The 23,851-nt window shown below is 41.0% G+C and overlaps 1 protein-coding gene across 11 annotated transcripts in view; it reads right to left on the bottom strand.

The window, feature by feature from the left end:
• Window positions 1-10,425: 10,425 nt before the first annotated feature.
• The window catches only part of mef2d (myocyte enhancer factor 2d), a 115,635-nt gene continuing 102,209 nt past the window's right edge, over window positions 10,426-23,851 (bottom strand). For 7 of the 11 annotated variants that reach the window (XM_037785176.1, XM_037785177.1, XM_037785180.1 and 4 more), the window contains 2 exons: window positions 19,672-19,722; window positions 10,426-15,398 (listed from right to left, as the gene is read on the bottom strand). In XM_037785176.1, the coding sequence (XP_037641104.1) occupies window positions 14,957-15,398; window positions 19,672-19,722 (493 nt within the window). In that variant the 3' untranslated portion in view covers window positions 10,426-14,956. The remainder of the gene's footprint in view (window positions 15,399-19,671; window positions 19,723-23,851) is intronic. The other 4 variants (XM_037785182.1, XM_037785184.1, XM_037785185.1 and 1 more) reach the window with 1 other exon arrangement.

The following is a 23,851-nucleotide window of genomic DNA, read 5'->3' as shown; positions in this document are numbered from 1 at the left end:
ATAGGGAGGAGGTCGGGGTGGATGGGTGGGTCAAAAAACATCGAACATTCACCCAGGAGACCGCTGTTGGTGTCCCGTGTGAAACAAGAGGTCAACGTTGATATATTTGTCACGTAACTTCCGTAATAAAGCAATGCCACTTCCGTAGTTATTTAACCCGAACCATGATCTCTACGTCAACCTAACTAAGTAATTTTATTGCCTTATCCTAACCAAGTTGTTTCCTGTGAAGACGGAAGTTTATTTTGAAAAGACTGTATGCATGTAATGAGCGCAATTTGACACGTGTTGCTGGACATTCGTAGGAAAACGTACGAAAATGAGGAATAACTTTTCATAAGATATCATACAAACCATTGTATGAGCATACTTTGCCAAAGTAGGTCTAAACAAACATTTTGCAAATATGTTTAATTGTTATACAGACTGTTTTATTCAGATTATTGAAGACTGTATACCTGTATGTAGCCTCGACAGCTGAATGAAACTCATTTAGGCTGATCACTAATACAACAGTTTACATTTCTGGTGAATTGGTATTAGCATCCTGTTTTCTTTAGCAAATAAAAATGTTGTCAACTCACAGAGGGGCTGAATCCATTAACACAGTCTTATACAAGCCCTTTATAATGCCAAAGGTAACACTTTATTTTACAGATCCATTATTTCCCAATATGTGTCTGCCTAAGTGTCGTGGAAAGAACAATTTAATTTCATACTAATTGTACAGAAAATAGAAACAGTGTTCAATTAATACACAAGAGAGTCTAGTCAGAGCAGGTCAGCTGAACATGCAAAAATGTGAATGTCTGCAGGCAAGCATACAGTCCAACATACAGTATATGGAGAATTAAGAATTAAAATAATAAATTAATAATCAATGAATATTACCTGGATTTAAATGGATCCGTTCTTTCAAGGAAACATCCATAATGTCAAGTGTTACCAGGGGAAATGATAAAATTGTGGATTTAATTGTGCAACACCTTTGCTAACAAACAACAGGAGGAGGTTTTTGCCAGTTACTATGGTGTTGAAAACTCTATGAATGTCTGTTATATAAAAACGGGAATTGGTCAGTGATGATTGATGAGACATTCCTCTAAAACTATGAACCTTTTCTTTAACTCAGAATACAGTTTCATCCTTTAGACAATGTCAACAAACCAGCTGCTTGCTGCTCTCAAGCAACATCCATCTCTGTTTCCTTTGGGGATTTCGTTGCTGTGAGGCTGTGTATGTGTGTGTGTGTGTGTGTGTGTGTGTGCGTGCGTGCGTGCGTGCATGCGGGCGTGTGTTTGTGCCTGGACTGGGCAATATCCCAGCTTCACTGACCTCAAAACAGGCAAGCTAACAAAGCAGCACCGGGGCCCTCAACAAGCAAACAGCCATCCCATGAGACGGCCAAGGAAAAAGTCCGAAAGAGGGAACAATGTGTGACCTCACCTCCCCCCACCCTCACTCCCTCCACCCTCCAACCCCCCTCCCCCTTGTCATTCATTAGTCAGTTTTCTGAACAATGCTGGCTATTTTAGCGGGTTTTCGCCTCCTCGCTGCCCAATGAGGGAATCAGAGAGGAAGGAAACCGCAGACAGTCGTATTCACCATGAGAAGGCCGGAGTGCTGGAATGGCATTACGGCATCCGTCTGGCATGCTCTTTATTCTCTGCCCGTCAATAGAGCTGTCCACTATACATCGCTATCTGTGATATGAAGAATTAATGCCTTGAGAGGAGAGCAAATAAGATGAAGATAAAAAGAAGAATTCATTTAATATTATGATTTCCAAAGAAATTGTAAGTGGTCCTCCAGGAGAGGTTCTTCCTACACTGCTAATAATAATAAAATACTTTGTTACTTTGAATAGCCTACATATTAACATGTATGTAGTGTCTGTACAGAGAAACCCAGTCTCATGGGAAGGCGTATAGATAGCACGACATTTCTGCATGTCATGATAACGCATTTTAGGCTTTTCGCATATCAGTTAACACCACGTTGTTACAGTGAAACGGTCGCGGTTATGTTTAGGAAACAAACCTACGGTATTGTCCGCAGTTAGGTTTATGAAAAAAAAACACTTAGTTAGGTTTAGGAAAAACATCATGGTTGGGTCATGACCAAACACCGGTCTCCTGGTTGAAAGTCCTGTGTTATATTCACATGGATGCATTTACATTGCAGTCAGTGCAGACTACTTGGCGTACACATGACACGGCAAAAGCAATCAAAACATTGTTATTGCATGCAAAGTGACTTACAAATTACTGTGTCATTCATACGCCATTTGGTGCCACTGGACTTTGCTTAAGATCTTTTAGTTTGCATGTATTGAATACGTGTTTGGCTCCATTTGATCTGCAAACAGCTCCAGTCCTTTACCATCTCAAAGGGAATATTTGATTAATCAAAGCCTGTTTACTGATTGAAAATTCATTCAAACGTCAAATTTACTAGTCAGATTTAAGATCCTTTTACAATATGTATTGGTGTTTCAAAAGCTATTCATGATCAGGTAGTACACTTTGGGTAGTTGGATACTGTTGAATATTATCAATTTGATCAATTAAAATATGGTAAAAAGAGCATATTTTTTAACAAATGAATTAGCACAATTTCTACTTTAATTTCATCTTCATCAAGAGTGCACTATTAGCGCAAAAAAAAACGTAGTCAAGTTAATTAAAGGAGTTTGGCTTTAACTGACTACTACATTCAAAATAATGCCTATGAGCATCAAGGCAACCTGCTATTTTTTTAAACATATAAGTGTTTGTATAGTTAAAAGTTGCTCTGGCACAGTGCTCAAATTTGAAGACATTTGGCACAAATTATTGGTTACCATTAAATCATCCTTGAGGATGGATGCATCTTTTGATTGCGGCATGAATCATTTTATTCCTTGGCAACTTAACGCAGTAAAACCCCGGGCATCACTGAGGGTCAAACCAACCGTCAACAGCACGTGTTTACGGTGTGCCAAGTTTTCACTAACAAGCTCCCTGGTTACCACAAAACTTGGCATGGATGCTAATAAAGTATTATTGCGTTTGATGTGACTTATCAGCACAGCTAGAACATGTTTTTGGCCAATTACAACCACTTCTAAACACATGTAGATATATCTGAACATGAGCACCAGACCAGACTTCATTTTGTTCTGCCTGGCTTTTAGAAAAAGGGGAACAGCATCCATGTTCTGATATAATATGTCTAATGGTTTAGATTATGGACTAATTTCTTACAAACTGCAACACTTACACATCCGTAGGTCTTGGTGCCATCATTTTGTTCAACCAAAGGCATCTGTTCTCACTGGAATAAACAAAATCTAAGTGAAAAATGGTGCGAAAGTTGACACACAGGTTATTAACATGCTTTACTGTCCAGCCATGACCAGTAGCCACTGGATAACCATGGGGGGAGGTGTGTTTGTAAGAGTCCATTAGCAGAGTAAACCTCTTAGCTCTTTGTGGTAGTGTGTGTGCACACATGTGTGCTCTGATTGCCATCTGCCAGCCGTCAACCCGTCTCCATTGATTTACTCCTGATGTCATCGGTGTGAATGATGGAGGAGCTGCACTGGGTTCTCGCACTTTAGATCCCTGTATCAGAAAATGCATGAAGGAACGTATTAACTGTGAGAGAATAATACAAATAATCGTATGGTGCCACTGAGTAATAAGCCTGAAGCCCTGCAAGACACACCCAACTAACAACGTGTTGCATTTAGCTATAGAGGTTCACTGGAAGTGGGACCAGAAATATGAGTTTTTCTCATTTGTTTTCCTAGAAGAAAAACATGATGTCATCAAAATCAAAGGGTCTGTCTCCTTGGGAACACTTTCATAGCAATCTGATAATTGAATAATGAAATACAGTAGCCTATCTTGAATGTCTGACATATTTTGCCTGAGGATGGTGCTTGTGGAGGTTGTGTGGTGTCCAAAGTGGAAAGGGTTTATGTGCTCACAGCAACTAATTAGATTTTGATATTTCTTATGTATAATTGGAGGACTGGCCCAAACGCAGACAATGCAGACAGACTTACATATATACATAGTCTTACTTACAGGTCCAGGTACGCCGACAGGCAGGTCCAGGTCCAGGTCCAGGTCCAGGTCCAGGCTTAGTATCAGGATCAGTTTCAGGTAACAGAAGTTCGAAAGCAATAACAAAAGGCAAGAAAGCCATATTACAACGTTGACAATCTGACAAGGAGTGAGGCTGATTAAAGATCTGCAGGGCTGATGAAGAAAGTGGGAACAGGTGAGCGAGGAAGGTCAGGTCACGGGGACTGGAGGGAAAGAAGTTATTCTTGCGGCATCTGGTGGACAGGTAGAGAATGACAGTGAACAGGTTTGAGGAAGTGGCAATGTGTAGCTTTAAAGAGTATCTTAACCATGGGCTGCCCTCTCACGTGGAAAGCTTCAAGTTAGTTTCCCGGGTGTGGTCAGAGGTGTGCTTTGTTTACCTTGTAACCTCACCCAACAGTGATGTCACTGTGTACTCACAACTGCAGCGAGGTGAGGTGTTAATCCACCGGAGATCAGCAAAAACAAGATTTTCGGAGTAAGTTACTGATGTTTTATCAAAAGTAACGCCAATGTATAAAGAGAACTGTAAGGTGCACTGAAGACGCTGGGTGTATTGCAAAATGAGGAGACAGAAATTAGTTAAAAAAGTATACGTGAAATGCAGAATGGTTTTGCCTTTTCCTTGTGGATCATTTTTGTTGCGGTCTCGCAGATGACCCATAAGTGTCCCACTAGAGTTAAAAACTATTTTGAACGTTTTGCTCCAAGCCCCGAAAAACAATTTCAACTGCGTCAAAGCACCCTCCGCCGGCCCCGCCTTGACACCGGGAGTCATCTATCTCTGCATGAACAGAGCTTAAGGCATCTGACAGCATCACAACCTGATGAAATCCTGCCTATCAAGTCATCAGTCACCAGCCTGTATTAAAATAGAACAGAGGTTGCACTGCAATGTGCAATCTGCTCATGACAGCTGCAGGTTGGTTTGGTGATCCAGGATGAGTGAGACTGTAGGGGTGACTCGTGGAAATAAAAACTATAATCCTCCACGAGAACAATATTAGCAAAGGTTATGACCTGGATGTTTGAGCTCACAGTCATCTATTTTAATACTGACAAGGGCTGTTGATTAACAGCATAACACATTCAGATGCTCAGTCATTCTTAGAAATCTGAAGATAAAAGAGTTATTTGGCATCCAGATTGACCTTCTGTATTTGGAAGGTGAGTGTTTTAAATCTACTTTTGTACTGGGGGAACAGTTTCTGCCCAATGATGAACTATCCTTGAAGCAGCAACACCAACTGCTGATTTTAACCAAGCAGCAACCTTGAGCAATGAAGCCAATACGGACGTGTAAAAAAAACGCAGTTCATCAAATGGCCACTAGAGGCTTGTTCCAAAAGGGAGTCAATCCCCATAGACCCCCATGTTAAATGTTCACAGTCTGGTATAAAACACAGTTTTGGTCTCTATAGCTAATTTCCCCGTTCAAGACAACTGCATGGGGAGTGAATTTTTATATAACTCATTCGTTTCAATTTATATCAAGGCTTAAATTTAGGCATAATTGAGGGCGTGGCCACTTTGAGTGAACAGCTGCAGGGTGCAGTTCTAGGTCGCTAGCTGCCAGCTGTCTGCTCTGCTGTGTCACCCATGGGCCCGCCTCAGCTCCAGCTGGGAGTTAGGCTCCTGGATGTGAAGAGAACTGGATACAGCGTTGGAGGCGGACTCTCGTTCATTCCTGTGAGAGTTGCTCAGTGGCGCATGAAGCCAAAATGGCCCGACTGCTGAGTGATAAAATACCCGGATCTTCCGGTGATCTTCTGCGTCCATCGGGCCCAAAGAGCAGGCGCACTAGCGTTTTCCTTTAACCCCGCCTCCCAGCCCTCGGCCTGGGTCCTCTCTTTATATATCCATGTCTGGGTCTCATTCACATGAATGGAGGAAGGGATATAAATCTGGATTTGGCTAGTAGTGCATTTTACAACTTTAAGGGCCTAATGGTTTATATAAGGGCTAGTCAAGTGTTTGTACTGGGAAGTTGATTTGACTCAAAAAAACTTATCAGCCGAGTAACAGACGTCTCTTTCCCAAAGTAAGTCTATAGGAAAAAGTATTTTTGGAGGCAATGGCATCACGTGACGGACACAGAAGTTGTAGTACCGCCGTTTGGCCACTACGAAAATTTGCTTCAAAGCCCGGCGCTCTTCCTGGGTGCTTGGTCAGGCTGTGTTGTCACTGCCAAGATGGCGATGGCCGCTGTGAGCCACCCACTTTGAGCTTCACAACGACTCTTCAGAAACCTATGGGTGACGTCACGGAGACTATATCCATATTTCATACAGTCTATGGTTTTAACCACAGAGCAGGTTCCAGGAGATGCATAAGGCAGCATTACATTTTAGCTCAAAACATGATGAAATAAATATAAACACCTACTCTTTTAGGGTTCTTGGTTTTATCACAGCTGCTTTAAAGAACCTAAATGGTTCCACGCCAGTTTTAATTAGACAAACCACTTCACAAAGTTACATTTCTATTTGACACATTTTTGCTGAGATCATTTAGAGTGAAAGCGAAGACAGATATACATCAAATACAGAAAATCTCTTAGATCAAATAACAAGAGACGACAACAACGCAAATACAGGAACAACATGAATGCAAGAAGTAACTGAAACATCCTCCCACATAACCCCAACCGCTACAGAACAAAAAACGAGACATAAACAAACAAAAAAGGACAATAAAGTATAACAGCAAGAGAGAGAGAGAGAGCGGAACAAAAGAACAAATGCACAAGTAAGTAATCAAATAAAGGCACAAAAACTGTAAGATGAAACGAGGATCTGGGTGTGGCCACACAGCTGGTTTACAACATGATCAATCCTGTTCAGACCATTTAAATGATCTCAGATTACATACAACTTTAATATTCAAAACGATTGATATCAGCATGACAAATTCAGTTGTAGACGTGGCGTAGGCAGAAGACAGGTGGGTTAGTTCCTGTCTGCCAGCAGATGCCCCCACAGTAATCTAATCAGTGTCTGCAAATGAAGTTAGATGTGCGCTGGCAGTCAGGCCACACCCAAGAGCACACAGAACACAGAGGAAACTCTCCACTTCTCTGTCTCGGAGCAACCACAAACCATATTCCCAACAAAGAAACTAGAAATATATAAACAAAATCTATTCAGTCACATGCAGGCTTCCTTTTTTGTATGTCCACAGCAACCCTGTAACATGATGCTAATACTAAATGTAAGCTTTTACTGGAAAATCTACACATACTTGAGTCATTGTGTAGAAAAGATAAGATCACCCTCAGACAAATGGCAGCCTTGGCCGGAAAAAGGGGGCGAGTGTTGCACAGACAATGCCCGGACTGTCCAGCTGGATGTCTGACTGAGTGTGTGGTTATTATTAGTGGCCTGTTGAGCCAGGAGTGTGTGTGACTGTCTGAGACGTGAGCCCAACGGCTGCTGTGGACAAAACCAGCTGACCGTGCCAGCTGACGGCCTGTGGTCAGCTCAGTCAGCCCTGGAGGGTCAGGGGGAATAATTGCCTGGGAGTCACTTCTTTGACACATACCCAACCAACTTTTCTCATTCTCTGTCCTTTCTCTGCTGTCCAGTCCACAGGATTACAGAAATAAAAAGTCAAGTGATGTGGAAACGTAAAACTGGTGGTGCTTTTTTGTAAACAGGGGACACCAAAACACACAAAAGACCAAAAACAAATAGTATTCTGAAAAGTTAAGCTCAATTTACTTATAGTAATCAGCCCTTTTCTTCATTCAAACTGGACACAATGCTCAAGTTTAATATGGAAAGTTTGTTGCACTAAATGAAGGATAACTTAACAATCCCATCTTTAACCAAACAACTTCAAAATTAAACTTTTTAAATGCCTCATGCTGCATAAATGAAGTCTAAAGCAGTGGTGGAGTATTCTAATCCTTTCCTTAAAACTGCATTAATTGTTGTTGTATTAATTGCCACTTGGGGCCGCGAAACAAGCTGTAAACACATTATGAACATATTAAAACCACAAGTTGTTATGGCAAACAGTTGCCTTACACATCCAGCAGATATGGAGCAACTTTGTTGCAAGTCTCTCTGCTTTCAGCTCTGGTTTTGGTCTCCACCAACTCCTGGGTATTGGCTAAAAAGGAGCCCGCAAACTGGGGAAACGCATTGACCTTGAATAGTTAAGGTTAGGATATCGTTGGGCAGCAGAGTTTTTGCAGATCTCTGATCAGATTTCGCTATTTGCGGGTTCCCTTCTAGACACGACACAACTCCTGAGAAAAAAATAATCTCTTTAGCTGCAAAATGTTCCACTGTGTTCACCAGCTAATGCTAAAAATGCATACATTGTTTAAAAATTTGAAACTTACCTTTTGAAGAAAAGGCCGATTTGAGTCCAATCCAGACTTCCTTCCAAAAGTTAAAGTACGCATTATGAGTACTGTACTATTTTTAACTATTATAATACTACTGCATGTTAATGTGCTCAAGTATGTTTTTAAACTCTCAATCTGTAAGGTTATCAGTAACTAGAGCTGTCAAATACATGTAGTGGAGTAAAAAGTACTTTATTTTAGTAGAATATATAAAATAGCATCAAATTGAAAAACGCAAAATTGAAGTACTTGAGACCAATGCTGGAAAGTACATTTACTCAGGTATTCACTCATATCCTCAGTACATTTTAAATGTATTTTCTTTGATGTATTTTTGATTACATTTTGCCAAATAAACATGTCACTGCTCACTGATTGTCTGAGTGTAAAATGAAAAAAAGAAAGACAAAACAAACTGTCATGTATAAAAAGATGGGGAGGGCGTGCATGTTCTTATTTCATTTTCTGAGGATTATTAAAGATGACACACACTGTTTCTGCTGCCATCACTAAATAATTATTCTTAGTTGTCACTTGCTGTAAAGCTGTTTACCCATTATCACAAAATAATTACTCTTTGATTTGGAGTTTTGACACTTTGTGTCGAGATGAAGGGATAATGGCTTGTTTTGTTGAGATAACAAGACAGTTTTCTCGTGATTTATCTCAAGGAAACAGGCTCATTACAAGTCATGTAATAACAATATCTAAATGTTTTTAAAATATTCTATTTCAAACATATCTTAAAAACCCTCTATACCATTGTCTTTAGCTTTACTATGTGTGCACTGTATGTAGGCTGTTTCTAGGACTTCACTTCAACCACAAGGCTCCAAGGTAAGACTAATCATTTTCTTATTATATCCAAGAATCACAGATTTGTCTCAGACGGCTTCACAATGTGAACAAAATGTCCATCCTTAGACCTTTAGCTGTTTCTGTGCCTGACCTTTGACCTCCTCTGTGTAAAGAACAGGGAAGAGGAGGAGGAGAACAGCTTATTTCTCTCTTGGAGATCAATTAAGTGTCACATTTTATTGATCTGCGCTTGAAGTGGCTTAATGAACCAGCGTCAGCTAAATAACACACATGTAAATGTTCTGAAACATTAAGTTTATCATTAATCTTCTGAAACATTAAGTTTATCATTAATCTCTCTATTGCTATATATATGCATTACAGTAACAGAATATTGATTCATATTTGATCAGCGCTGCCTAGTTTGACCGTTTGATCAGAGTTCGCGAGTGATTGACAGCCGGCTAATAGACGGCAGACTCCAGCTTGGCTCTGATTGGTTGTTTTCTTCCGGTCTGTGAAATCTTGCAGATGCCATTAAGAGCACCGGAGGACACAGAGGCACATTATTTCTTTATTCAGATTACCTGTCTCATGCACTACTGTCAGGATATAGCGAACGTTTTATAAAAATAACTTTTTTAAATCATATTTGCTCCATTTCTACGCACTGCAGCTTTAAGCGTTGGGGTGCTTTGCCATGGTGATAGGACAATGGAAAATATTCCATATATCAAAAATTTTCAAAATAAAATACCCCTCTGCTATTCCCCCCTATGTCTCATAAATTTAAGTGTAGCTTTTAAACAATTTTTCTAAAAGCAAAATTTCCTGTTATGGCATTTTTCTGAACTGCAGCACCACAGAATGCATAAAAAAAAATCAGTATACAGTTAAAGTTTAGAAATATATCATGAATGGATCTCTCTGGTGATTTCACATTTTAAATGCAGGTAAAATATTAAAAAAAAAGCCTTAAAGACTTACAAGTCGACATTTTAGGAAATAAGAGCTTCTTGACTCTTTAGCAGCTTCCACTGCATCACCCCATGCAGCTTGTCTCCTGCAATACAAAACCAGCATTACCAAACATTAGAGTGCCATCTAGTGGTGACAACATGATAATGCTGTCACATCAAACAGCAGGGCAAAAAAAAAAAAGACACAGTCAAACTTTTCTGTAGGTCAACTTGTCTATTTAATATATAAAATACGGTAAAACATACGCAAAAAGGGGAGGCGGGTAAGAGGGGACCAATGGATACTTTGGTACAATAACAAACACTTTTTTTTGTAAAAGCAGTATAGAATTTGTAATAACATATCAGTGCATACTTTATTTATGAAAATATACACAAATTGTATATCATTCTCCAAAAACAACAAAAAAAGTATCTTTACAACAAAAAAGCAGACTAGCCGAACACAATATATTAGCTATAATTTATTTTAAACTTTTTTCTTCAATTTCATTTTTTTTTTCTTAAATGTATTTCTGTGTGATGTATATTTGTGTCGATATTACATTTTATTTCCTATAACATGATTCACTCTTCGCCCATGCATTGACATCATTGTGTCTGGTCAGAAATAAGTTAGACGTGTCACGCTGCCCCCCCCCCCTCCCCATGTTAGCATGTGTGGACTGAGACGTTTGTACATTGGACTCAAAAGTTGCAGCATCGAAGCGTTTTTTTTGTCGCGGCGCCTCCGTCCACAGCCACACGTGTGCTAATATCACTACGCTTGTGTTTGTTTGTTTCATGTCATAAAAATCGTGCAACATTAGTAACACCCTTTTTGAAGAAAAAAAAAAGAAAAACCAAAAAAGAGAAAACAAAAAATATATTTATAGAATATTTTTATATAATAAAATAAAATTCCAAATAAAACAAGATGCCTAACCTACACAAAAAAGAAAAACGCAGATTTCTATACCACCATGACAGCTACCATCAGTGAGAGCTGTGGTTATGATGATAATAATAATAATATCAATTCTCAGAGAACAATTAAAAACAGACTGTCACCAGCACAACTTAACACTGGAAAGTGAGTGAGACTTCTAAACATCATTATACAGGAGCAAGTATCACTTTTTTTTCGGGGGGAGGGATGCAGGTTCTTAAAACTATTTCTCAGCACGATTGTCTTTCTGTTTTTGTGATTACAGCGACCCCTAGTGTTGCTCTAAAGAACGTGCCAGGGCTTCGCACGAGCTCCACCACTGACAAACAAAACTCCCACGAGTCCCGTCGCAAAGGATGCCATGTTGTTAATTTTTTTCGACAAATGGCTCGCCGCCTTGTACGCGGGGTCGAGTTTTTTTTTGTTCGAAGCTCAGGGTACAACAGTCTTAACAGTCAAAGTGTTTACACTCAGGTGGGGATTTATGTTCACTCTGCCACACGCTCAGAAAAGCAATATTGACACTCAGACTTGTCACAGAGTGGATGAGTGTGTGTGAGTGAGTGACAGGCGGAGAGAAAGATGAAGCGAGGGGAGGATGATGGGAGTAGTGCGTGATGAAGCTGGGAGTTGGGGTGGGGTCATTGTCGTCATTTCAGCGCTGACACCCGCTGTCTGGACGGAGTAAACAGAAAAGTAGTGTGATGAAAAGTGTGTGTGTGTGTGTGAGATTAAAAAACAAACTGAGAGAGTGAGTGACAGGGTGAGAGGGAGGTGAAGAGGGCCTGCCCATGACGAGGATGTGGTGGCTGGATGTGGTAAAACCTCAAAGTCGACAAGTCTGCGTTGGATTCAGGAGGTAGTCATTAAAAGATCAAGACTCGTTCTGAAACCTCCGGCTTAGCGGCAAACGATACCCGAACTCCAAAGCTTTTAACGAGCAAATGGATGGAGGCTGAGAGTGCTTTTAGGAAAAAAAAACAAAAAACATGAATTTGCACTCTTGACCACTATGTTTTTAACATAAACCCTAAACCACCCTTTGCCACTTAGTACAAAAAATGACATCCTTCACATTTCTTTTACCTTCATAGTCGTTTTTACCTCTCGGAAATATAAAACTACAGCCAACCAGTGACAGGCGAAGGTTCAATATAGATACATGGCTTTTTAACAAGGTCGAACATAAAGAGGGGACATCCGTGGCTCACTTAATCATATACGATCTGTGTGTTTGCTCTAGAGTTTGACTGATATGTTTGTGACAGAAAAGACTGCCGATGCTGCAAATACTCAATACTAGGATATGCCCAAAAAACAATTTATATTATAAATATTTATATTATTTGATATTATAACTTAAAAATAAGTAGTGATTATACCAGCAACAATTTAAAAAGGGTGAATACTTTTTTGGGAAGAATTTAGATCATCAAGGACACTCGAATAATTATTAAAGTGTAACTCACACTGTAAATAGCTGATGTTGCCTCTAAAGGATGAAACTACCAAATTTTGGATATTCTTCAGTGGTAAATTAATTACTTAAAAAACTATCATGAATGATTTATTAAGTATACAATTGGTGCTTATAAACTATTAGTAAAAAAAAACGGACTAAAATGATCATTAAATGTGCAAATTATTTCCGCCATTAATTATTTAAAAATAAAAATAAAAGAATTATATTAAAAAAATACCTTTTCAGAAGTATTTTAATTTGTACTTTTTGGTATTTTATTTAATCTAAAAATAATTTAATTAAGTTTTAAATAAATGTAAATTTCTTTTAAATTGTTCTTTTCTCTTTAAATTGTTGTAACAGTTGTAATAGTTTGTCTTACAATCAAATTTTATTCTGCTTTAATGTCTAATTTAATTGATAAATTAAATTTATTTCAAACAAGCAAGAATTTAAGGTGGTCCAACCCACAGTTGTAAAGGGAACTCTGATTGGTTGATGTACAATAATAAATAAATAAATCTGGAAGATTAAATAAAAAGTGCAAACATTGATTTGTATCTGCTGATTATCCGATTTTTAACAGCCAGGTATATCAGTCTAACCCTAGTATATGTGTGTGTACAGTGTGTGTGTGTCCATGGGTCAGGTGTGTGTGTTAAGGGGTTAAGGTAAAGTGCGCTCCATCAGTGACAGAGTCCTAACCATTGCTCACTCAAAACAGTCCGAGAGTCACCACGGCTACGTCTTCCCTTTCTGCCTCTACAGCTCCCTCTCTTGGCTCGTCCACATATTACACTTTATATACACGCATAAATAATAATAAAAAAGAGACTGAGAATCAACGTGTTTGCTTTTTTTTTCTTGTTCCGTTAAGGGATATCCTGCCGAATATATAGTTTATATATACAATCCCTGTCGTCTAGTGTAGTCTCCGGCCCCAGATGCAGAGCTGCCCTTGCTACCGCCTGAAGCTGGTTAAATATATACTTGTATATCATCTATTTTTTTTTTTTTAAAACCTTCAAAACACCATATCCCTGTCACACAAAAGCCACAAAGGTTACAGATTGCTTATATACACGGTACCTCGCCAATCTCCCATTTGAACATCAGCTATCTATTCAAAACACGAGTCGCTTCACAAAAATAATTTCAGCTGTGTGCATTGCAGGTGGATGAAATTGAGAATGAACATTTGCCCGAATCACTTTGTTAAAAAACGACCAGTTGAGGTAACAAACCGTATACACACACACGCACACGCACACACACCAAACACACACATACACACACACACACCTTTCTCAGCATATAGTTGACAAGATGTGGGCGAAACTAGGAGAATCTGCGTCATGTGTCGTTGAGCTGTTGCAGCTCGTCCCTGATTCAAAGAAAAGCAGTCTTTTACCTCGGCAACATATCACGCTCCTGGTTTTACAGCTAGTCTGCATGGTTCGGATTAAATAAAAGACCCGGGGGGGTCGTCAGTCTCGTACAGGGGCCAAAGCGCCGGCCCGTTGACGATGTGGCCACCGGCCCGGCTGGGGAGGGAGGCGAGTTTTTCTTTTAGTGTCCTCATATTCAAAACTGAGACGAATCCAAACTCTAAAGATCAACAGTCAAGACAGAAGGACAAAACTCCACGCTTTAAAAAGAGCAAAAAAGGGGCCCGAGAATCTAGAGCGATAGCAACGCAACCGTGGTCGGCCCGATGTGTACAAAGATGTGGACTCACTTGGCGGCACTGACTCAATGCAGGAGACAGTAAGGACATGAGAGGGTGGGAGAACGCCACCTGCCGCTAACCAAATGCAGGGCATGCTGGGAAACCAAGGTGTCTGCTCTGCCAGCGGCTGTCAACATGTCGGGTGAAATAGTCCAAGTGGTCAAATTTAGGGTTTTACTAGCCATTACGGCCTGATTAAAAACATACTCATTCACTTCTATTCAAATACAGCTGGATGAATTGTTTCGACAAATAATCCCTGGTTTGGTGGCTCAACCCCTTTGGGTTTGTGTGTGTGTGAAAGTACATTAGAGTTCAAATGTGTATGCACATTGCCATAAAAGTGTGTGTCAGTGTCCACACGTGACGGTGTGTTAGCATGCTCGTGTCTGTATGTGTGTGAGGTCAGCGTTTCCTGTGTTGACAGTGGGTTACTGGGTCGATGGCGGGTATATATATATATCTATATATATGTGTGTGTGTGTGTGCACAAAGAAGGAGAGCGGGGGCATCAGGGCTGGTGGGGGCATGTACACAAGCCACAAGTACACATCTCCATCCTCCATCCTCCATCTGTCCGTCCGTCCATCCATCCCTCTCCGGTCACCTCTTCATGTGACCCAGGATTCCAGTCTCATCCTCTTGACGTTGGTCCCGTCCTGCTCCTGGGGCTCGGCCGACGAGGGCCGCAGGAGGACCATGGTGGGCTGTTGGCCCCCGGCGCCGGCCTGGTGGAGGAAGTCCGGAACCCCGCCTCGCCCCTGGGTGCCGTCGTCCCGGTCGCTGCCATCATACGAGCTGCCGTTGCTGCTGAGGCTGTCGACTGGCGAGCGGCCTTGACCTCCCACTTCCAGGCGCAGGGTACCGGGGTAGGCGACCGACACCAGGCCTTGTCCCTGGACCTGAATCTGGCCTAATCCGCCTCCCATGGCGCCGCAGGTGGAGCTGGGAGTGCTGCGGTCGCGGTTCGGTGAGACGGGTTCGGATTTGATGTTGATGTTGGGGTTTGTGTTGACTGTCAGTGCGGCGCCCTGAGGTATGTGACCCACCGGCCTGGAGGGACGGAGAAAGAGAGAGAAAGAAGAGAACAGAAAGAACAGAAAGAGTGAGATGACTGACGGTATCGAGAACATCATTATAGACCTGGATCATCCTTGAACATGAGAGCAGCACAACAGTTTGCTGGGATGAAACACAATTGAGCCAATATTGCAAAAAACAAAAAGAAATTCAAGGAATGGTCGCCGTCAAAATGAATGCATCACCATATTCAGATAAACATAAACTGGACTTTTACCAGGATAAGGCAGCTTCTTTCAAAGACAAAGACCCAGGACACTCTGCAGCAATCGTACGTATAAACCAGGCACATGTAGGCTTGGGTGGACTTCAGCACATAGAGAACAAGGACACACGAAACAAATAGGACTACATTTGAGGCCACATGAAAGCACAGTCCGTAAGCCATGCAGCCCAAAACATCCTCGCATTTCGGATTTGGTTTGAACCAAGCAAATTGGAGCTTGTAAAACAAGTCATACGAGATCACAGGTAGGTTGCATTGGTAACTTTCAACCTGCCAGGAGAGATGTTTTTATACCAAAACACATGTAGAAACAGCTGAATGTGAGTCCAGAGTACATTTCTGTTCTGTTTGGCAACTTGACAAACTGCTGGCTGTCAGATATCAACATCTGTCTGCTCCTTCTACCTATAATATCCCTTTGCATTTTGGGGTTCTTTCCAATATTTGGTTTGTGTTATGTCTCCTAGTAAAAAACAGCTCTACTGGAAGAGGACCAAATCTCAGAGTTTAAGGCAAAGAAACCCCCAATTCCGCTGCTTTTAACAGATCCATTTAGAGGTCAAAGAGAAAAACTATATCACTTGACAAAAACTTGAAGCTGTCTAAGTAGCAATCTCTATAAAAAAGATTCTGCATTGTTTGAGTTGTATAGAGAGGCGAAGTCCCGCCGCTTCCGGTGGACCACTATGGAAAAAATATGAACAGTAACGGCGAGAGATGAATATTTTTTGACCCCGTTTGAATTATCTTCTAAATTGACAAACATCATATATATTCAAACCAGATCAAAACATTTTTTCTCTTTTGTCGTTAACTACCACACATATTTTTTCCAAAATAAGGTCCCATTGGGGACATCGGTAAGGGAGGGAGAGATATTGTGAATGAGGAAATAGAGTGATTTAATATGACATTTGCCTTTCTATTGACCAATCATGTTCACAGTCTGTGTGGAGAGCAAAAGAGGCAGAACGCATTGGCCGAAGTGCAAGTAGTGCAATCTGGGAACTTAGCGGCTGTCGTCTGACGATGATTTTGCTTTTTATTGGTTTAAAATTAGCTTGTAAAGTGGCTACTTGTGAAACAATTTGGTCGTAAACGTCATCTCTCGACTCTAACTTCAGTCTCGCGTCTCGAGTCGCTAATCGGACTGTAAATAATGAGCAGCGCACGCTGGCTACGCCGGAAAACCGATGGCTTCAGAGATTATCTAATTAATAATAGCTAGCTAACTTGATTATAAAAATGAACACATGAGAGTCAGTGATTTTTCTGCTTCCTTCTCAAAGATGAGGAGCTCAATGTGGATTTGATTAAAAAACGACTCCAGGAATCAATTGTTGAATGCTGGTTACATGTGTTTGTCATTCTGTCATTCTGTCATTCTGTCTTTCAGACTGACTATTGCTCAACCCATCATCACCACTAGCATCATCAGACTGTTCTGAGAGGGTCCATGATCAACCCATTGGCAGCGTTCTGACCAAAAACAGCATCCATTAATTTTAAGGAAGGTTATCACAACAACAACAACAAAACATCTTATCCTCTGTCTCCAGGATCGCAGAGTAGAATATGCTGTTCACATTCTACCAAGAATGAGTAAAAAGTTGAGGGATGTACAACTTTTTTGCAGGATAAGTCCTCTGCATCAGGACCACCAGTGAGTCAGCACAGTGACCTCATTGAAATTAATGAGTGGGCATCTTTTTTTCTATGGAGTGCTGTTGCCTGTCTGACATGGACTTAATCAGACACCAACAGTTTCTAGACTGAGGTGGACCGACGGGCTACTTTTAATGAAAAAGTTCAAATCACCAAAGTCTGTTGCTAACATCTCACTGAATATTGTTACACTGGCGTCCGCAGTATGTGCATGTAAGTTTTGATAATATGATCATGATCTGAGGGAGAACACACTCCAGCATTTCATTAAGCCGCTTTTAACATGATTTCTGTGCACGTTCCTAAAGATGCTCGGGACAAAATCATGTTCCAAAAGGCTTACGTCTGCGTCAGCGTCGGTGCTTCTACCTGCCACGACTCTTTGATCAGCCCCTCCACCCTCACACCCAGCCTTCACCTCCTCCTCCTCCTGCTCTGCTGGCTGGAGGCTGAGTCGAACCTGTCACCGCGGCTGACACCGGCTGTTGACGCTGCACTGTGGCTCGCTCCTTTGACGGTGTCGACAGGATTTTTCGGATCGTGCTCGTTTTCTCTCCCTCTCTCCCCCAGCTTGACACGGTCGATCTGCATTTGAAGCTCCCAATTACTGCGTTTCGCCCCTCGGGTGTGTTCTAATATGTCATATCATGAGCCATCTGCAGCACTGTATCTCTAATATTCCCTCAATTACTGGCAGACTGAGAGGGGAATTTAAGATAGCACTCCTCCAGGCGATCTGGGTCTGCGGCACTCAAATGTGCTCGCTGTCTTGCTCCAATTCTGACACACACGCACTTAAACTCATGCACTCTTGCTGTCTTACATACAAATGCTCCTTCCCTCCTGTACTCTCACACACACACACACAAATCCCTCGGCGGCAGAGAGGCTCACTCCGTCTCTCGCCGTGCCCACTTCATCAAACCTGCGCGTCTAGGCTCAGGCCGGTGCAGGTAGATGGATGGCGGTGCCACGGGGGCGCCGTTGCTATGGCGAGAAAACGGCAGAGTCAGCGGGCCGGTGACAGTGATGAAGGCGAGAGCGGCAGGCTACCCCCGAGCGCTAACAACACAACGAGCACAGCCAGAAGCAGACACTTGGTTACAGTGCAGTGTGATGAGATACAGCCGCGTTTCCCAAAATGCTCTGCTTCTCTGAGGACCAACAAGCTGCTCAATAACTCCTCAATTAAATTCAAATCAGACAGATTTACTGAAGTAGTCATTTCCAGTGTGCAGTACATAATTAACAGTTTTCTTACTGAGTTTGACAAATGACAGTCGGTGCTGTTTGCAGTTAAGACTGGAATTAGTTGTATCTTTGCATATTAAAAGGGACACTACATTAATTCTACTTGTGGTTAGTACTTCAGCCTGTGAAAACTGCTGTATGTATAACAGAAAGCCAAAAATTACAAACTGGGGTATAAAGTTAAAGAAATGTTTACCAGGCGGAGGATGGGTCTAATGAAAAGATGCCATGGTTGCATCATGAGGGACTAAAAGTTAAGATATCTCAGCCTCTTCTCTTTCGACTTTGACAATCCTTTATCATTTAAAGTCACCCAACTTTATGGAACTGTTATACTAAATGGCTGGAGTACTTTTAATTGTGCTTTTTCCCCTTTTGTTCCTTGCTAAAACATCCAGATTTTCTCAAATACAACATCATTTAGCATATTTGCTTAAAGTGTCAGTGTGTAGCATTTCCAGGGATCTATTAGCAGAAATGGAATATACTATTCATAACTATGATTTTATCAGTGTATAATGACCTGAAACTAAGAATTGTTGTGTTTTCGTTAAGGCGGTGTATTGGCAAGAATCTGGCGATACGATACGTATCATAATACAGGAGTTACGTTTCAATATATTGCAATACTCTAAGCAAAGCAATATATTGCAATTTTTAAAAACTAATTTTAGGAAAACTTTCATAGTATAAAGAAAAAGGGAGGAGTGAGCAGAGGGGTATTCAGTTAGTTGCAATCTGCAAACACACCACTAGGTGCTGCCAAATCCTCCACACTGTCCCTTTAATGCTGTGATACATTTGTACTTTCAGTCATAAAGTTCACAACAACATATTTAGTTATGTTCCATCTTTCAATTTACTCCTAATCAAATTTTCATTTGTTGTATACTACTACTAATTGCTTCTGTCTGATTGCCCCTATACGAATCATTCATGATTCATCCTGCTTTAATCTGTTTACATAGTGAACATCTCTTGATTTCAGTAGCAAACTTTGCAGTTCAACTTTTTTGAAACTGTGCTGAGGTTCCTCCGTGCAGCAGATATTTTGAGAAAGCAGCGTGCTGTAGCTGTGTGGCTGAAGTGTAGAGAGTACAGTACCAGCATAGGCCGTCCTCCCTGCCAAAGAGCAAGTTGGACTGAGAGGCCAAGCTGTGGTGGAAAAAGAGACAAGCAAGTTTAAAAAAGCTACAACAGCAGGGAAACAGTGGGACGGAGGCCAGTCATGGTCAGCCCAGACATGGTCACTACAAAAAAAACAAAAAAAGAATTAATAAGACAGCTGCTTCAGTCACACTGACATGTTGTTAGAGAGCTGGTAGGGCAGGAAGTGTTAAAGCCTGTGCTGACACAAATTTGATAGTCGTCCACACGCAATGCATTCTTACAGTCAGCTCCAATAAAGTTGAAATCATTGGCTTTTTCTTAAGATGGAGATCAGGCCAATGGGTATCCTCAGTGCAGACTTTAAAAGGAACATAACGCACATTCTCAAACAGGCTGTTAGAAACACAGTTGCTCCTGTTTGACTGGGGAATTCAAGATAAAATTATGCATACTTTGCAATATTTGCCATATATACCATGACAGCCATTATTGGACATATACTGCTAATCCAGTTTTTCCCATTTTTTCCCCCTCTGAGCCTTTATTTCTTGTCGTCTTTTATTTGAGAATATGGTATGCAGTAATCATTTGTTTGTAAGAATCCAACATGTTGGGACCATCTGATGTCAGAAATCATCTTGATACGGGTAAGTAGATATTTTTAATACCCAGCTGCATGCAAAGTCTGATATTTTGCTTTTTAATGTGGGGCAAAGTAACCATCCTATACTGTAATGACTATACAGACTATATGTTTGGTGCTAAATAAAACTATTATCTTGTGCCTAATGAAGCCGCAGCTGGTTTTCACACCGTGGTTTCTAATCTGTAGTCTGGGAAAACACTGATTCCTCTGGGGAGGTTTAACTGAACAGCCTCTGATAGCATGTGTGCATTGTGCCCTGCCGACAAACAGCGTGTCCTGTAAGCAATTTAGCAATGTGTGCACTGTCTGCAAGTGTTTTTTTTTCTTCTCTCTTAAACCACAGCTGAGAAAGGGAGGGGAGAGACGGGATGGGAGAGACAGACAAAATGTGTTTTTGTGGGCGAAAAATGAGAACAAGGTGAGAAGAGCACTACAGGAAGAAACTTCAGCCACCATTTAAACATTTTATCCACTCTGTTTGCTCCACACTAGATAGATTCCTAGAGACGTACATGGATGCATCAAAATGGACAAAACAATGATGCAGTAGCAGACAACGTCCCTAGAACTTGGTTTGTTTATTTCCTGCTAAAGTGTCCCAAATGGTGGCCCCGTCTGCTGATAACACATCGACTCAGCGAGGAAACAAACAACAAATGGCATCCGGAGAGCAATTCTATATAAACAGGCAAACAAGCCGAAAGCGAGGCTCTGCGGGGAGGTGGTTTAGGTGGCAGCCGTGACATTAACATTTAGATTGGGGAGTGAGGGGGAAAGACGAGAGTCAACAGGTGTACGCCAAATTAAGCCGAGTCTGACAAAAGAGCAGGAAATAAGCGGAAAGTAGCGGAAGAGGAATGATTAAAAAAGGGGGATGGGAGAGGGTGAGATGACAGAAATCATTTCCTCGTGGAGCCCGTGGTGAGTTAAAGTGGGGACGACAGCGAAGGCGAAGCTCACAGCCAAACCGCCATTCAGTGTTTGATTGGAAGAGCCTGTTTGCTCGCTGTGAGGCCGCGCTGTGATGAAATCAAAAAACAAGCCGGAGCAGTCTGGGCTGCAGAAGTGCCCACGTCTGCCCATGCTGTCCTAGGACGGCACGATTTTTCCGTTCTGCCGAGAGAACAGTTTGGTGTGCTGGGAAAGCTTCCCACATTTCTGTGGTGCTCGCTTGTTTTCAGTGACAGAGATTCTGTCGTTCTGATCCCACACACAGCACAGTAAACCTGCCTGGTGTTCATTCTGCTGTCAAACCTGAGAGCGGATCAAATTAAAGTCCTGCTTATTCAGTAAAATCAGGATTGTTGTTCCCAATGTCTTAAAGAATGCCAAGGCTATTTTAGGGCACAGCAGATACACTGAATGCAATCTTATAATACGTATAACTACGGCTGCAACTAACCTGTTTTTCCATCATTGGAATAAGTGACAGTTCACACCAAAATCAATTCATATTACATGTAGTGCTATTTATCAATGTAGATTGTTTTGATGTGAGTTGCAGAGTGTTGGAGATATCGGCTGTAGAGATGTCTGCCTTTTCTGTAATATAGTGGAAGTAGATGGCACTTGGCTTGTGGTGCTCAAAGCGCCAAAAAAAATACATTAAAAAACTCAACAGCAATATCTCCTGCCAGAAATTATGACCCGGTTACTCAAGATAATCCACAGACCTTGTTGTGAGCAACAACTATTTTCTACTGTATCACTGCGTAGAAGGAAGCGTGCATCTCCTCATGGATGAGAGGCTCGTGTTTAGAGTTTATAGAGAGGAAAAAAAATAAAACGATAGTCAATGACTAGAGACAGGTATTTTTTTGATCCAGTTTTAATCACGCCATGAATCACATATATGATGTTTGTCGATTTAAAAACATAATTTTGCACGTCAAGAAAGTTTGTTGTAAAACTATTGAAGTATAAGACTGTGAAAATACGCAATTAGAAAGACGACACACCCAAAAGTTGCGTAAGTGACGTCTCTCTCTCTGAAGCTACGATGCCTGTGTGTTTCGTTCTGGGATGTAGTCACACCAGCAACAAGTCTGATCGTTCTTTCGCTTCCCGGCTGATAAAAAGACCTGGAGTCGCTGGATAAACCACATCAGGTAAGATAACGTTTGTGCATGGAACATAGCTAAGTTAGCTAGTTAGCTAGTGTTGGTGACGAATATTGTGTGAGACGAGAGACGTAGTTCACTGAGCGGTTTCACACAGAACTAAATGATACTATGACAAACTGAGACTTTCTTGAATTTCAAAATTCTGTTTCAAATTGACAAACATCATGTGTGTAATTCATAGCACAATTCAAACTGTATGAAAAAAATATTTGTCTCTCGCCGTTGACTACCGTACATATTTTTTCTTATATTATCCATGAGTAGATGCACGCTTCCTTCTACACGGTGATATGGTAGAATATAGTTCCTACATGAAAATGCACCAAGGTCTGTGGATTATCTTGAGTAATCGGGTCATGATTTCTGGAAAGAGACATAATGTATTTTGCAGGATGCCATCTAGTTCCATTTCATTGGAAAGAAGGCGACATCTCTACGGCCGATATCTTCAACACTCGACAACTCACACCAAAACAATCTATACCGATAAATAGCACTACAGGTAACAGATAAAATATGTATTTGTGATTTTTTGGTGAACTATCCCTTTAATTAACAGATTATTTTCTCGATTACGTTTTTGGTCAATGGAATAGCAAAAAGCAAAAGTGCTGCACATGTTCACAAAGCCCATGGCGAGTCTTAAGTTTAAAGATTTGTTTTCCTCAGTACCTTATATTTTAACGGCTCTTTATTGCCCCCAGTAAAGAAACAGTAGTTGGGTTGTTTCGGCTAATAATCCTCAGGCAAAGAAGTGAGTGCTGGCTGCTTCTTCAGATTCTCCGAGCGGTTTACCGGATCTGTTTGCTCAACGATTTCATACAATCTGGACATCCATTTGTTAACATTTACAAGGCGATATAAAGAGCTCTGCTGTGTACATGTGCTGCTGGTGAGTGTTAACTTTATACTGCTTTTTCAAAGCTGCTCAACCCCCCGGAGTCGCAGCTGCTGTATACAATAACAAACAACCTATTATCATATTTTCATGGACAATTTTCAGCTTGTCAGACGGAGAAACAAATAACACTCTCACTGCTGACAGCTCGCATTATTTCAAGTGTCTTTTTTAACACGTTTCTGTTATATTTAATTTTCTTTTTTTTTGTGATGGAGATTCTGAGCAGCTGCACTGACTCTTAAATTAACTTTATGTAAAGATATATTTGTCGCTGAGATTGTTCTGAAGAGAAGGTTATCAGCAATAGGAGGGCTGACAAATGTTAAATGCTTATTTCAGTTCATATTTTGTGTATAGCTACCAACTATTGCCATAATTAGAGCAGACCCAAGAGTGTTAACTGGTTATCAAACTCCATACTGGAATCCATTTAACTTTATCTATCTAAATAACTGGCTCTGACAGCTAAGCTATGTCTAAATTATTCTTTTTAGTCGTGCTACT

The sequence above is a fragment of the Sebastes umbrosus genome, chromosome 11 (assembly GCF_015220745.1).
Source record: "Sebastes umbrosus isolate fSebUmb1 chromosome 11, fSebUmb1.pri, whole genome shotgun sequence".
In the NCBI taxonomy this organism is placed as follows: domain Eukaryota; kingdom Metazoa; phylum Chordata; class Actinopteri; order Perciformes; family Sebastidae; genus Sebastes; species Sebastes umbrosus.
This window is presented reverse-complemented; position numbering and strand designations above follow the sequence as displayed.